General features: G+C 35.4%; 1 protein-coding gene across 11 annotated transcripts in view; it reads left to right on the top strand.

The window, feature by feature from the left end:
• Window positions 1–17,028, top strand: part of LOC123542700 (CUGBP Elav-like family member 3-B) — a 216,270-nt gene that overhangs the window by 162,830 nt on the left and 36,412 nt on the right. For 8 of the 11 annotated variants that reach the window (XR_006684799.2, XR_006684798.2, XM_045328659.2 and 5 more), the window contains one exon: window positions 13,835–13,855. The exons of the other annotated variants lie outside the window; for them this stretch is intronic. Coding sequence is in view for 6 of the 8 variants with exons in the window: in XM_045328659.2 (XP_045184594.2) it covers window positions 13,835–13,855 (21 nt within the window). In the remaining 2 variants the exon portion in view is untranslated. The remainder of the gene's footprint in view (window positions 1–13,834; window positions 13,856–17,028) is intronic. 11 annotated transcript variants of the gene reach the window in all.

Genomic DNA, 17,028 nt, shown 5'->3' with positions numbered 1-17,028 from the left:
GGACAGGTCCATCTTTCAATTTGGACAGTACCACTTATTATTCAAAGGGGTTTTTTTTACTGAAAATTTACTGACTGAATAGCGAACAGTGCAGACCATGATCAGACTGCACGGAAGTGCAGGCTGGTCTTGGTCTGCACTGGTCGCAAAGGCAGAATCATCTGCCGCCAGCAGGCTAAGGGTTAAGATTAAGCAGTACATCAGTGAACGAACAATATCTTTTTCTAACAATCTACCTATCCGGTTCAATTCAATTCAATTCATTTTTCCCGTTTGACCAGATTCCCATACAACTGGATACTAAATTATTCTAATAAAGTTGTCTCCCTTTAAAAAGGAGTGTCATTTGCAAAGAAATAAAAGAAAATAATTGCTGAAAACTACGTTAGACATAGTAATGAGAAATTTCAACTCAGGGATATAACTGCAAATGCATCAAAACAAAGATATGAATATGTCTTTAAAAATGGTTGGTTTTAGGGGCGTTGAACTTTCCCAAAGCCTTTTTGTGCAGTCCTCTTCCGGAATTCAACTGAATAAAACAATATGTTAATCTGGGAAGTCGTCAGAAATTTATGCTCTCTGCATAAAAAAGATACAAATACTCCCTGTTAATTATGGTGTTCATTGCCGCTGATGGAGTCTTGGAAATTACAAATTGTCAGAGAAAGAAGCAGAAGCAGGGTTTTTTTACGATTGACAGACTGGATTCCCATGCTTTGTTAAAGCCAACACAACCAAACAAATAATCGAGGCACAAAATCGTCTTGATTTACAGCAGACGTCTTTTTTTATCCTAAAAATCCGTTGGATGATTGATCCGTGCTGAATTCCGACATAACTCTTGGCTGTCACAGAGCTCCCCAATGCTCTATCGACAATATTCAAATCGGTCTGCATGTTGCTAACGTTTAACTGTCTCACGATCGAAATAAAATTGAAATGATTTCTGTTTTTATTTAATTTAGTAGCACTTTGCCTCTGCGCGGTAACAAACCATTAAAATTGTGTGTTGCGTTTCAAATCAGCTTACGTAGATGTAAAAAAAAACACTTCTGCATGAATAATGGAAAGAGCAACAAGATGAAAACTTCGCCTGTCTTGTGCTGGTGTCAACAGAACCTAAGTTTGTTTGACGTTCGTTTGCAATAAAGAGCCAAAAGTTTCCAAATTCCTATTGTCAGTTGTACTTTAGTGCTTTTTAAGCCACTTTACTGATATTTGCTGTGAACATTCCGTAGGTATACACACAAAGCAGTCGCTTGGAATTGTGGAACTACGCCTCAGAATAGTTTCTGTCGTCCGCTATTAAGCAATGTCGTCTGCTTTTAAGAAATTTATAAGTACACCATGCTAGGGGAATAAGTCGTTTTGATATTGTTTATAAACACATGTTACATTATTTGAGGTACCACTGTAGTTTAAGCTTTAGAACAACTGAATGTTTGAAAGCCAGTAGTATAGACACAATTAAATCTTCCTGGCTAAAAAGGCGCACATTTAATTGTTAGTGTTAATAGGGGATGAAAATCCCCGAGACGGTAACGTCCGTATATAGTTATTCGTCTTTGTTGTCTGCATATACTGAGGCAATTCTTTCGATGTTTTCCGGTTCCGGTTTATGTACACACCGCAGACTGGTTGTCTGCATGAGCATCCGAGCACCCCGAATCAGTCGCAAAAATTCGTAAACTGCGCCAACATGATTCTTTTACTACTTTTTCGTAATGAAAACTGTACATGCAACTGAAAAACACTTTTAAAACAGCAAAGAAGTGTAAAGGCCGTCAAGTTTCTGCGTGGAGTGCAAACAAACAAACAAATCCTAAAAGCCAGTGCGAGAACGCTGAATGACGTCACCGTCACGGCTTCCCGTAAATTTTACAAAGTATGATATTCGCTGTAAGAGGTATGATGACACTAAATGTAAACTACTGTTAAGAGCGAAGTTTCACTTTCTTGAGCGTTGAATATTTCTTTGTAAGTGAATATATATAAAAGATAAATCTCCATGCTAGGCAGTGCCTTAATTCATATTAGTTCAATATTATGATTCTGACAAGATATAGAGGCTATTCGTAATGTATATGCACGAGTCCAAGATGGCGACGCCCTACTGGTAATCGGATGCCTTTTGACAGTATCCTTGTATCCATTGCTCAGCCAAGTGTGAAATGTCAACCATTAGGAAAAGTCGTGCATTACTTATCCAGAAAGTCTACATTTTAAGTTACAAGTACCCGCCATGTAGCGCCAATAGTATATTTTATTGTTTCCATGCAATGACGTACAAATCAAGTTATCTTTGTGGTCAAAATTTGCATTTTCACCTTCATACCAAGTGTTTTGATATTCACAATCATGCAGGAAGTAACTGCATGTTTACCTTCAACCCGGAAGTATTTTCATTTTTACCATCAGACCGGAAGTATTTGCAGGTTCACCGTCAGACCGGAAGTATTCAGATCGGATATTAAAAAAAAATTACAGTCACACATTTAAGAATTAAAACAATAGGTATAAGATATAAATCTTCTTGTTTATGTCTCAATTTTCTCTCCGTGTCAATATTCGTAACATAACCTTGACCTGCTACAGCTTAGTTGGCTAACAAAGTTAAAATCATTTTCTTATCCAGTGCCATTCTATTTCAATCGTATAATTCCAATCATAAACGTAGGCGCATCGCTCCCAGAAATTCTACAACCTGTTAGAAGTACGTGATTAATTCTGTCGGTGTCCATTAAAACGATCTAATCATGCAAATCACTTTATAGGTAACGCAGAGCAAAATCCTTGTAGAATTTATCATGCGGTGACTAAATAAACCTTAACAGGTATAATCCATTATCTAACTTATTTACTAAGTAATAATGTCGTAAAATCCTCTTTAACACGGCAACGTCCATTTAGATATTAATGCATATATCATAATTGAGCCGCGCCTTGAGAAAACGAACATAGTGGCTTTGCGACCAGCATGGATCCAGACCAGCCTGCGCATCCGCGCAGTCTGGTCAGGAACCATGCTGTTCGCTTTCTAAGCCTACTGGAATTAGAGAAACTGTTAGCGAACAGCATGGATCCTGACCAGACTGCGCGGATGCACAGGCTGGTCTATATTCATGCTGGTCGCAAAGCCACTATGTTGGTTTTCTCATGGCGCGGCTCATATGATTAAACCTTTGATCGAGTGTTATCTTACCTTTGATTTAGTTCCTCACCTGAACGGAAGAAACAACCTTATTTGTTTAAACTTCTTATTTAAGATTTTTTTTTCAATATTTATTGACATACATTTTGACAAAAGTCAAACCGAATAAAGCTGGAAATTTGAGCATTCAAAGCCGAACAATGCTGTTTCCTTCAAAAAGTACACGTTGTATCGTAGGGATTTTTTTTATTGAAACAAAAAGAAAAAGAAAAAAGAAAAAGAAGATAACAAAGGCAAAAACCACCCTTTCGTCTTTTAAACGTTTCTAGCAACATTTAAAATCTTCAGGTCTTTTTTTTTCATTTGCCATTGCACAACATAATTATCGTGTTTCAAACTGTTCATAGTTTAAAAGAAATCAGGACACACACAGCGCCATATGAAGCAGAAAAAAATCCACATTTCCATCTACTTTGTTTTACGTATTATTAAGGTGATGAATTGCATAACTATAAATTGATTTTATATGATAACTATGGCAGTTTGAAATTCAAGAAAATAAGTAACCATGGAGGCAGACATTTTAGTGCATGTGTATGCGCAGTTTGATTATTTTTGTACCGCCATTTTTGATAAAAAAAAAATGAAATATTTATACCTTTATCATTTTCAAGCTGATTTTTTTCAAGTGCGTACACTTGATATTTCTGTGACTTTTTTATAATGATTAAGTAAGACCTTAGAGGTTGGCAAGATAAGAAAAGAAAAAAAGATAACAGCCCCTTTCCCTTTTAAAGCGTCGGCAAGTATTTGAAAATTTGGATTTTTTTCATTTTGTTCAACACTTTACATGTGCATGTTATAGTGTTAAAAGATCGACACACATCAGTGCATTGAGCAAAAAACCACATTTCCATCTACGTACTATCTTAGTAATGAATGCATCTGTAATTGATTATATAACGAGTTTGAATTCAAAATAAAAAAACAAAATTTTAGTGCATGTGTATGTCAGTTTGATATGATCACACACCATTTTGATATATAATATTATGGTAAAATGTTTTGCGTAAGGACAATATTTGTGGGTAGGTGACGGAGAAACTAAAAAAAAGATTTTAATTTAGACCGAAAGTGCGTCCGTTTCTAATGCAAAAAAAAATTGTGATGTTGAGTGCAACGTTGTGAAAGAAGGAATTCTAACATGCGTGAGCCTAATGCATAAAAATTCCATGCAATTAACGTGCATAATAAAAATGGTTTCCAGGCGTATTGATTCTTGTTAGAATTCCTCTGTTGTTGCAGAGATTCGTTAATGATAAAGGGTGAGTCACGTTGAATAAAAGGGGCGGAGATCATTCCTGCGGACTATTTTTTTTGTCATCCCTGATGACATGTAACTTGCATAGTCAGCACATATTAAGTAGTTATCAGATCAGTCAGTCAGTCAGTATAATCATATGAAACCTGTAAAAAAATTCTTCATTTTGTAATAAAGCTTTACTAAATAAATTGACATTATGCAAGGCAAAGTATATCATCCTAAATTAAAAAGATACTAAAAGCATTATAACATAAATTTGAACCCTATATTTTCTATAAATCCCAGGGACAGTATGTATAAATTCATTTCCTGTTATGTGATTTCACCACTCTGTACTTAACCGTGTGTTGTATTAAGTGGCGCGACAACTATATTTATCCCAGACTTAATAGTTATATATAAGTTTCATGTAATATTTGGTAATGCCTACAGAGAGACATTGTTAAACATCACATATACCATTGAAACACCGAAAAAAATTAACAAAAATAGGTCGACAGATGTACACTGTGTTTAACACCATATCGGGAACAATCAACACCAGATACTTGTTAAAATTTAAACAAATATAGAAATCCTTTTCTCATATTTTTCACCTGTCACAGATTTTGAAGCGCACCTGTCCATGTAGTAAAGAAATAGACTCGCCCTGTCCTCCATTGTGTCTATTTTAAGATACGCTTCACAGATCAATGAGCGCCCAGGTAATCAGGTAACTCAATATCAATAAAACGCTCTGATGTAAATCTTTGTCGCGTGCCTGGCACGCGCCCAGTATCATATCAATCTTAAACCTAATTGTAACCATGGTAAAATAGAAATTTTCAAAAGAATAGCTAAATAAGATGAATCATTGACGTACCTAGTGAAATGGAATTATTTGATCACTGACAGTGATACCTTCGTGACGACAACGACAATAAAGCAAAGTTGCATTAGGTACATAATTACACATAATCGAACAGCTAAACAATAAAATTGATCCGAATTGGAAAAAAATACTTTGTCACACGCGAACAAATCGATGATGTCTCATGGATTAATTCTGACACTGTGGTAAAAAAATGTTCAATTAACGATTCCTACATGTTCAGATCTATTGTCCAATGCTATTCAAGAAAAAAAAAAAAGAATTGTAAATAATGTATGCTAAATCAGACGCTCGCCGTCGTTCATTATATTCTGTCGTGTACCATTCATCGGATGACTAAATAATTTAAAACACGATTTGAATGCAGCTGAGAGCATATGTTCAACGCTAGTGTTTAACTACATATTCATTAAAATTTAATTTAAAAAAACATGTGTTTGTTCCCATCTTTGAAAATGGTATTCGATATATATAATAATTATCTCCCTTTAAAAAAAATGACCACATTTGTAAAGATAGAAATACAAAAGTTTTCGTTTTTGGTTGTTTTTTTTTTTGTTTTTTTTTTTGAAAATCGGGAAAGAAAATGTTAAAAGTATTTGTGGTGTAGAATTCCCCTGTTCAAGTGACTTTTTTTGATATTCATATAATGTATTCATAAGAAATTAGGGACCTCTCTGGCCGAGTGCTTTGAATCACTTGTCCCTCATTGATGTTGGTTCGAGCCTTACTCGGAGCATTGAATTCTTCTTGTGAAGAAGCCATCCAGCTGGCTTACGGAAGGTCGGTGGTTCTACCCAGGTGTCCGCTCGTGATGAAAACGTTCACGGAGGAGCACCTGGATCAAAGCTGGAAAGTCGCCATATGACCTGTAATTGTGTCGGTTTGACGTTAAACCAAACAAACAAAGCATAGGAAAATATCTCCTGGTTTTAAGAGTACACCTGTAACAGTGTGGTACAGTCAGTGTACGATAGTCTGACGGTCTTTTTACGACTGCTCGAGAGTATTTTTACGACAGTCCGACAGTCGGTACAAGTGTTTTGTTTTTCACGACAGCCTGACATTTTTTTTTTTGATGACAGCCCTGTACGTTGCCTTCTAACAGCTGAATGAAATATACGACTAAAATCGCACCCCACCCCCACCCCTTGTGTTCCGTCATTGATTATTCTACCCCTCAAAATTATTGACTGTTGCAGTATATAGGGACTTGTGTCAAAAAGAAAAGGTTTTTATTTGCAACTTTGCAACTTTTAATTGCTGCTCCCCACGATTATGATGATGATAATGATGATGACTGTGGTGCTGATGATAATGATGATGATAATGTTTGTTGTGTGTTGGTGATGACGATGTTGATGATGATGATGGTTGTTGTTGTGATAGTGATGAATATAAGGATGATGTTGTTGATGATGGGGTTGTGGTGGTGGTGATGATGATGATGATGATGATATTGATGATAGTGGTGATGACGGTGTTGATAGCTTTGATTGACTCTTGGAATAAAGAAATTATGAATAAAGAATCCAATTCATCTTATCAACTCAAGCAGTAACCGCTTTCTCAACCACGACAGAAGATTCGATAATCTCACGTTAGCATTAACATTTGTCTTTGTAACTGTCAGAATTTAGCTACACTTGTTATTATTTGTATGTATCAGTTGGTCGCAGTATCAGGAAAAATAGACCTTAAAATCTTTCATACTTCCATTAAGAAAACAGGAATTGTGTACAGTATTTTCATCATTTTTATTCTAAAATAACTTTTTCCGCATGTCCTGTCCATCCGTGATCTCTGGCGTTGAAATGATATCTTATGTAGAAACTACATAACGCGTATATCACATAATTTATTTGTCTTGTGTATGCCTATTGCCTACGCAATGCAAATCAAATGGCTTGTTCCTACTGTTAAACCTTACCATGCTGGACATGATTTGTTCTGCCTTTGGACCAGTGTAGATCATGATCAGCCTGCACATCTGTCACCCGGCCAATGAGGCCCGAAGAAAGCCCATATGCATAGTGCGTGTACCAGTATACCTTCAGTAAGTATAAAATAATAGAATACTTTATAAAATGCATATACAAGGACAATATTAATAAAACTGTACATTAATATCAAAGTGTAATTGCATAAAAAGTATGAATAAAAATTGAACATGCAGTAGATTCCGTAATGTCACATTTCAATACATTATTCAGATTAGTATGCCCGATTGTGCGAATACAAAATCTAATTTTCTCGACCACAAACCCCTGTGGAAATCCCATGTAAGTTTTTCCACCTGGTATTTAATGATACGCCAAATTTTCGTTCATTATTTATGCTTCAGTCTTGAAATTATAAATAGTCGGAATCCTCGGGGGGTTCGGTTTGTTTATGTTCACGAGGCATGCTCTTTGTTCAGATATATATACCACATAGAGCCATGATACTGTCCGTAACAACTTGAGCATTTTCGCTTGCGATTAAAAGTGCGGGTTACGGTAACTTAAAATTCAACTAAAAAACCCTTGTTGAAAAACATTTTCCTCTTGAGCCAATTCTTTGGTTCAGTCCTCGGTTAGGCGTTGCGTTTCATAAGCAAAGTCTAAAATACAAATAAGTGTGAGGTTTCACTCGAGATTTAGACAAAGGGGATTCGAGTTTACAAATATTTCATTCTAAACTGCCATGGAGGAATGTATAACGTGCACGGAGCTCGAGCGCATGGTCTCTATCGTGGCAGTTCGGCGTTCTTTTTGTTAGGCTACCCGTGCACACTTGTCCGAAAAACAGGTCTAGGCGGAAATGCGTGATCTTTTCTAAACTTCTCTCCAGAGTTGGATCAGAACAAATATTTTACATAGCAATAATTTTCCCCAGATAAAGACTGTTCAAGTCGTGACTTTTGACGGTTTTCCGATTATAAAGGCAATTTCGTAAATTTTGCAAACAAATTGGACCAGGAAATATATGTATTCGTCTCTCGAAGACAGCTGGTAGTATTTTAAGACGGTTTCCAGACTTGAGATGTAAATTGTCCCCGCAGCATCCTACAACGATATTTCCAGTAAGATATTTTAAAATACTGGACATGTATAGCGAGCCAGCCTGCTTATTCCGGTATCCTGTTTCTTAGGAGATTTTTTTTTTAACATTTGACCCCCGTGACTGAGTGGTTATGTCCTGTTACTGCTCACTGCCTTGGTTCGAAACCGGGCTTTGGAAATGAAATTATTTCGTTTAAAAAATAAAACGATCCAGCTGGTTTCCGGAAGGTCGTGGTTCTAACCATATGTACTAGACCGTGACTGAAATATTGCCTAGATGGGTACCCAAGGTCTCTTTCCCCCCCCCCCCCCCCCCCCCCCCCCCCGCCCCCCCCCCCCCCCACCCATCAAAAGTGAGGGCCTCGCCATATGACTTAAAAGTATGTCTGTTTGACTTCAAACCCACGAAAAGAAAACAAATTGATGATGATGTTGAATATACCGTTATAATTCCTCTGGACTATGTCGAGAATAAACCTGCCTGTTAAAACAATCTTCTTTTGAGGGTACTTAAAGTAGGCAATAATGACAGGTAAAGATACACGGCAAAAATACTCAAACTTGAGATTTTTGAAGTCTGGTCGCCTTTGTCTACATGTAGGCTTTTAAAGCAGGTTTGGCTATAAATAAAATTGTCTAGCTTTAAATTTGCCAAAGTCACATACTGTTGTTAAAAATCACTTGCATTTGTTTTCAAGACAGCCGGCCTCGATTTCACGTTCTTGCAATATTTAGTTATTACACATTTTTTTTACTAATTGCATCATAAATTTCAAAGTGAATAATGCACCATGTTAATTTTACGGTCCTGTATCTTTCATAACCCAACTGAGGTTCGGTACACATATGAATGAAACAGTTTTAAAACGATACCTGGTTATTAAAAAATGCGACCATATGGTATTCTTTGTTCCATTTTATTATGCTTCGGGTTCATTTATTGTCTTGGGAATAAATTAGTCGCTTCTACAGGTAATCTCCTTGCGTGTAATTTAAGCCTCTTTGTATCCATATGAACTCTTTTTGTTACATTAGTATCTGTGGTATCATTGTCTACGTTCTTATCGACTTTCCCGTAGTATGAAAATTATGTAGATTCTATTTATCAAAGACAAGTACCAGGTAAAATATGTTCAGTATAATCACGGTTTGTGCTTATCCTAATCTAAATTATATATGTATATTAAAGATTTATAAAGACATGTCTAAAAACAAAAAACACATATTAACATTATGCTGTAATAAAAAAAAATATTATCAAACATACTTCAGTTTGAATATATTGCCTCCCAGTGCATTATAGGATTAAAAATGAGGTACTCTACAACTCGAACTTCTGTATTAGGGCTGATAATGTATATAAAAGTTCTGACATAGTTAGCAACTTAAAAAGAGGTATCAGTTTTAACAGGAGTTTCTCCAAATTAGGCCGGATGTTCGTGTAAAGCAGATAAAATTTACGAAATCCGAACAAACGAAATTTCAGTGTTAAGCTAATCATTTAAAAACTTCATTTTCTGTTACTACATTTGTACCAAATTATGACAAATGGTTACTTTACCAGACGACACTAGACAGGCCTGTATGTAAGTCTACGGTTCAAGTTCCTGTCATCGTGGACAAAGGCAGAGATCACAGATTCATGGCGGTCAGTGAGATGTCACCCGTATTAATCTGTCAAAGGACGTTATCCGGTTTATTGAGTTATGATACACTGGTGTTTTGATCCCGTCCAGGAGTGCCTTGACAAACTGGACACCGTCCACGAACTGTTTATTTTAAGAAGAAAAAAATCAATAGAGAGTTAATTGCCCCTGTTGGCATAGAGCCGTTTTCTGTAAATTAGCATCCATATTGCTTTGGAACGGTACTGATCCTATTAGCTTAGTAATGGACTTGTAGGGTTTTCGTCCTTTATCCTTGGTTTATTAAACATTTTAATTAGTACACGCGACTACCATTTGTGAAACTGATGTGGCGCGTGCGCGCGCGCCTGGAAACGCCGCCTGGTCATTGTGAATCTTTATTCTTGGACATCAAATTGATACATAGCGCCGTTATTGCTCTCTCATTACATTCATTTTATAGTGTCTTTAGAAAATTAGCCATTCCTTTGCCATTTTTAGAACAACAAAATGAAAATAGATCTTACTGGAAAATATGTCGACTTATTTTTCAAAAAAGAACTGCCAGCTGGAAAGATGTGAAAAAAAAAAACGAATTATAGACAATCAAGTCCGACTTAATGAATTCCGACGTTTTTCTTTAGCCCTTAAAATTTGACCTTAGGAAATACGACGTTTTAACCGTTAAAGCGACAGCTGGCCCCGTTGACCGGAAGAATAGATGAAAGAATTATGGGACAGGTGCGTAACGAAGTAACGGTATTTCCTAACACGCGGTTGTCGGAGAACTTCGGAATTCTAGCCGAGTGCCATCTGTCATGGTGTTCTCTTTTTCACAACTAGGGAATGCTGTGTAAATAGAATCAAGTTTCTCCTAAATTTGATTTAGTAATTAGGGATTATTTACAGAAGATTGAAAATGTAATTTGTTAACTTTTTACAGCAAATTTGTAACGGTAAACTTAAAATAAAGATCCAAAGAAACTGGCACACTTCCTTTTTAAATGATCTGGTTATTGATTTGTTCAGGATACAAGATGAATTAGACAGAAATAAGTTGATCTCAGACTGTCTTTTAAGACAACTGCCTATGTTATATTGATCTACTATTATATACGTTTTTATATGCCGGGCAACATTCAAAATAAAAGCTAATTTGTCGCAAATTTTTTTCTACCGAAAATGGCTTTGTTTGTTATGTTTTTCCACTTAGAATGTACAGAATGCAAACAAATATTCTTAAAACTAGTAATAAGTATCTCCCAATCTTCACTTCTTGGCAATGAGTCTATATCGATAACTGATACATGGTGAGTGGATTGTCTGCTGGTAGCTCCACCCGAGGGTCAGGGGTTCGAGTCCCTCTGTGGTCACGAAGACACATTCTTATATGACACTGGCGCTTTTTTCAGTAAGCGTACTAAATGGGGTTTCAAGTAAGTTTAAAGCTTTCATCCTAATAAGACGTAAAAGAAGTAAGACTGGTAGATGCTTCTTAATGCAGACATAGTGGGTTTGCGACAAGCATGGATCCAGACCAGCCTGCGCATCCGCTAATCGCTTTTAAAGCCTATTGGAACTGGAGAAACTGTTAGCGAACAGCACGGATCCTGACCAGACTGCGCGGATGCGCAGGCTGGTCTGGATCCATGCTGGTCGCAAACCCATTATGTTGGTTTTCTCATGGCGCGGCTCATATTAATTTTATTGACTTTGTCGCCTTAACAATGCTGCACAGTTGTTACAGGTGGCTCTGTCTAAATCGTACAATGATTTGCTATCCAAATTAAAAATCATAGGCCATTTTGAAAGATAGTGATTCACACGGATTACTTCGGTCCTTTTTTAGAAAGATGATTATTACAGTGCGAATTGTCAACACGTCCGCAATAATTGTTCATCATGGGCTAATTTCAAAATTGTTCAATATTATGTATCATTGTCGTATACGGCAGGTGTCCATTGTCACGTGGTCTGATAAGTGTGATCAACATCAGTCGCACGCCATGTAGACAATATAAGTCAACGATATTCAAATAGACAACAAGCGCCTGGCGTGTGCGAGGTGATGACATCAGGTTCGGATGGATCGATATTTCGCCCAATATTTCACAGTTCAATTAAAAAATGCTGTACACATTGATTTTGTTTACAGAATCAATTCTGCCACGAACTGAAGCTTATTGACAATTCTGATAACACTGATTATTTCTTTTCATTCTGTTTATCCTTTGTTTGGACGAGAACGAATTCCCCTTTGTACCAGTTTGATTACAGAATATCCGATTTGGACAATTCTTTTGTTTGACAAGCTTTAGTGTATTGCCTGGATGTCAGAAAAGGACAGAATTTTTATTAAAGATTTGTACATAGAACATCGTCATACAGAATTAGTACAGTAAATATATAAGTATTTCATATCACGTGATCATGTGTCTGGTGGAAGAGAACTTCTTTTTGTACAGAATGTTCCGTGCACACAGAAAATGAAAATCAATTTTCATTTATTCAACTGCAGTGATTTGTAACAGACATGTTAGCTCTTAAATATTTACATATTTGGCTAGATCTGTTATAACAGCATGATTGTTTTGTATTTATGATCAGCTGTATAGTTTTCGGTCTTATGTAAAAGTAGTTGAATGCATTCCTTCCTTTAGTCTTTATAACATCTGTTTAAATCTATTTAAGTTTAAACAAATTAATTTATGTCCAGTTATGAAGAAACCGCTTTCTATCACTTAGTCGCTCACTGGCATATTCTAACAAACCAGTGGGGCTCGGGCCCGCTACTTGTGTGTGTGGCGGGAGGCAGGGCGTTTACGAATCTTGGTGCATGATCCGCTGACTGTATACGTAAGGTCTGAGATGTTATATTGTAACAGTTGTAAGATTCAGAAATAAGTAACAATGTGTGTTAAAATGTTAGCCTGAGTCCCCATGTGGCGGAAGACAACTTTTTGCAACAAAATAAGCGATATTTAGTCAAAACTAATGCGCTTTCAGACGAAGACTGCAAGGTTGGAAGTTGTTAAATCGGCATCAGTCAAATTGTGCTGTTGTTAGTGTGGTTAGAAAGATGTGGCGCTATTAAATGGATTATAACAGAACTAATATTCGTCCATTTCGGTTTTAATGTTTAGATAACCATTGAATCTGTATTTCTCTGGTTTCTTTACCTACGACGGTACGTTGTTCCGAACTGAGTAACAGCATATCGTTTTCAAGAGTAGTCTTAGGGTATGCCAGTTGTTGAAAAAGAAACGAAGAATTTTGGCATAATTAATGGTTATAGTTCATACAACTTGAACGTAATGTTTAAATGTGAGGTTTGTTTCATGTATACAACACATGGCTTAATATACACAATCCAGATTTAAAGCCCTGTATCGTTCAATGTTAACTTCATTATATGAGTCGCGCCATGAGAAAACCAACATAGTGCGTTTGCGACCAGCATCCGCACAGTCTGGTCAGGATCCATCCTGTTCGCTTCCAAAGCCTATTGCAATTAGAGAAACCATTAGCGGACACGCTGTTCGCAAACGCACTATGTTGGTTTTCTCATGGTGCGGCTCAAATATTAAATATTGCATACTTTATAGAACATAAAGCGGACTTTCCTCTCATGAAGGTGTATTTTGATGGAAAAGGAAAATATGTGACTTGTGATAAATTCCAGTTCATATTTTTGGTTCGGCAGACAAGCCCATCTTTTCTGATATTCTTACACTTAACCGGACTACCCATTTTACTATATTTGTACCGTAAATAGTGCTCTTTGATGAAATTTACTGTTTTCTTATTTATTTTTAGAACGTGATCCCGCAAAACACGGTAAGAGGAAAAGATCGACGTCGTGGTTTTTTAAGAATATCTAAATCACTTTAATTCACGTTTTTGTATTTATTTTTCAGTGTCAGTCAGCACCTCAATTCATTAATTTTCATTTATTCTTTTTTCAGTGGCCACTTTATTTTTCACATTTTTTATTATTTTTTTTTTTCAGTTAGAGCTATTAGTTCATATATATATGCGCACGCACTATTTTCTCTTTACTCACATACTTAGTTTACGGCGCAGAAATACTTCAGACGGAAACCTTTTCGTTTCTTAAATGATGATCACTTAAATTTAGCAGAAAAAAAAAGAAAAAGAAAAAGAAAATTTAATTCTACTCTTCGAACTTGAAATTAAGCCAGTACATTGTTTTGGCGGCAAACTGTTGATTAATATGTTACTGCTATCCAGTTTATTTTCTTTTTGCTATAAATATATGAAATTTTAAAAGATTGCATAAAATAAATTTTATATTGAGAGAGCCAGGTTGCAAGTTGCTTTGAAGTATTTCTCCTCTTTGTTTGATTATTTGCTTTAAATATCATGAACTTTGCATGTGGAGATAATATCAATTACAGTGACCATTCAAAAACATCTGTTAAGCCCTGGGGTCAAAAATCTTAAAATCATATTTAAAATCTTTGTCCCTCCGCCAATTGTATAATCTATATCTTCATTTTAGTCTCATCTATGTACAGAACATAAAATGATTATCTTCAGTAGTCATATACAGCTGGATAAGTCAGCATTTCAGATATAAAGGGAGATAATACGTTATATTACCTAGTATTATGTAATAAAATTAATGTTCCAGAATAAATGAAATATAGCTTTAAATGAGATTTATCCACATATTGTACGTTTTAAATCTTGTTACTTACAATTTGTCAAGAAGATAAATATAGATGCATACCCAATGTTTTAATTTTCTCCCTTAAAATAGACTTCTGGCCCCGATTTCACGAAAATACTTAAATTTACTAATTGTCTTGAGTACGTTAATTGCTTAAAAAAAAGCAAAAACTTAAGCAAATAACGCACTTAAGTCAGGTAACAAACATAAATATTTTAATGAAATGTAATGAAAAAAAAGTTAAAAAGAGATGTACAAATGTATAAGTGTCCGATGATAGGGTTAAACATGAAAACTTTATTTGAAGTTTGTTTCAAAATATTAAACTTCAGTCAGTAGAAAATTTACAATAGTCATTCAACGTATGTTTACTCAAATGTATCAAAATTGTAGAAAGTTAGTTTTTATCCTATTTAGATAAAATCTGGATTTTTTTTTATCAGTTAAAATGTGGTTTAAACGGCATGGTGTAGAGTTTTTTATGTGGTTAGTTTAAACGGGTACACGTTGAATAATTTACACACTTCTCCTTCTTTACTAACACGACTTCAAAATTCTTTAACAAAAGAAATGAAACCATTTGATCAAATTTTAAAAAATGAAATCTATTATTCCGTTTTCGTCTGCAGCGGGTCATTCCATTTCACACCCGCGGGGGTGTTCATCTGAGCCATTCTTTTGTTCACCTATTGACAGATTCATCGGAGCGTTCCAAGCGCTCATTAACTTCATAATGGATTTGCATTCGCACTCTCGCGCCTAGCTTCTGTGTAACGTGAGAAAAACACAGACATCAGAATAGCGCAAGACCTCGGCGTATAAATATTGGAAACTCGTAGAATTCTAGACACAAGAAGGAATTTTAGGTGTCGTGATCGGTTGATGTTGTAAAACCTGTGACGTTGTTGTGTTTCTATATTAACAAAAAAAAGAGACTTTATATATCACACGAAAAAAAAAAATAAAGATAAAAATTTATAAACAGTTTTTTACTAAACGTGTGTGCTATTTATTATATATACGTTACTCGTGTATATAATATTATAATAAGTGTTCTATATTTATTTACTGTTGGGCACCAGTGCTATATATTAGTGTGCTAAACTCACTTAGATTCTACAAACATGGTTGCTGGTGATGGTATGTACATGTTTTTTTTTTTATTTTAATTTTAATTTCAATTTTAAGTAGTTCTTTTTTTTATTTTCCCACTGTTAGACACATATACTCTTTTTTTTCTCATATCTGTTGTATTTGTGACTTTTGATGTGCAACTCTGTAGTTTAAAATATATTCAAACATTTTCGTCAGGTGTAATGCGTTAAACACGGATTTGAACATCTTTATTTAATGATCAGCTGATCAGATGTATTTTATGTAGTTAAAGAGAAAGTTATTTACAGTAGAAATGCATATGTTTTCTGTATTTAAGAAATCAACTTGGTTGTTTACTTAAAGGATTATGTGTTGGTAGTCACAACCAATGTTACATATAATGTTGTATTTATAAAAGAAAATTTATCTTAAATCCAGCAAAAATGAGAATTTGCACATAAAAACAGTAGCCGCTAATCTCCGTAAATACTTTGGGGAAATAAAAACTTACACATTTCCCCCGGCATTCTTTTAGCATATAACCACCACTGCGTGTAACCTGAGCCTTCCAACATTCTAATACCCAGTAGCACTAAAATTAACAAGATGCATGCTACTGATAAGCCCCTGTTAAGCTTGTCGTCACGAATTACACGCCAGATTTTACATACAACAGGAACACAAAAAAATACACACTGGGAATATTAATACGCACTACAAGAATGCGTTTTAAAGTTCCGCCAATTCTCCTGTAATAAGGAATCTTATCAAAGAATTTTACTGATAGCGAAAGTAAAAATAAATTTTGTTCTTCAATTAATGACTGCAAGGTGACGAGTGCATGATGTTTGCATTGCATATTTGTTTTTAATAGCAGACATAAAAATATTTCTTTGAAATTTTCTGATATTTATGAACTTTGTCCCTGTATCTAAGTAGTTATTTGGCATCCTTGTTTTCAGGAAATAGAATAAATCATACATCTCTTGAATTAATATGGTTCTACATCAATATATTGAACAACCAGAAATAGACAGAATAACAAGAACATTTCTGTAGAAGTAGAATTAATGGCGCATACAGTACTTGAGTTCCAGGGCAACCAATGTCATACAGATACAAATGCTTCCCACAGATCAATAAAGACACACAATATTTTCACGGAAGACACTGAACTAGTCTTCGGATAGGATAAATTCTGTTTGACATACAATTAGTATAA

This window comes from Mercenaria mercenaria, chromosome 19 (assembly GCF_021730395.1).
Source record: "Mercenaria mercenaria strain notata chromosome 19, MADL_Memer_1, whole genome shotgun sequence".
Taxonomy (NCBI): Eukaryota; Metazoa; Mollusca; class Bivalvia; order Venerida; family Veneridae; genus Mercenaria; species Mercenaria mercenaria.
Note: the sequence above shows the minus strand (reverse complement) of the source record. Positions and strands in the feature narration are given on the sequence as shown.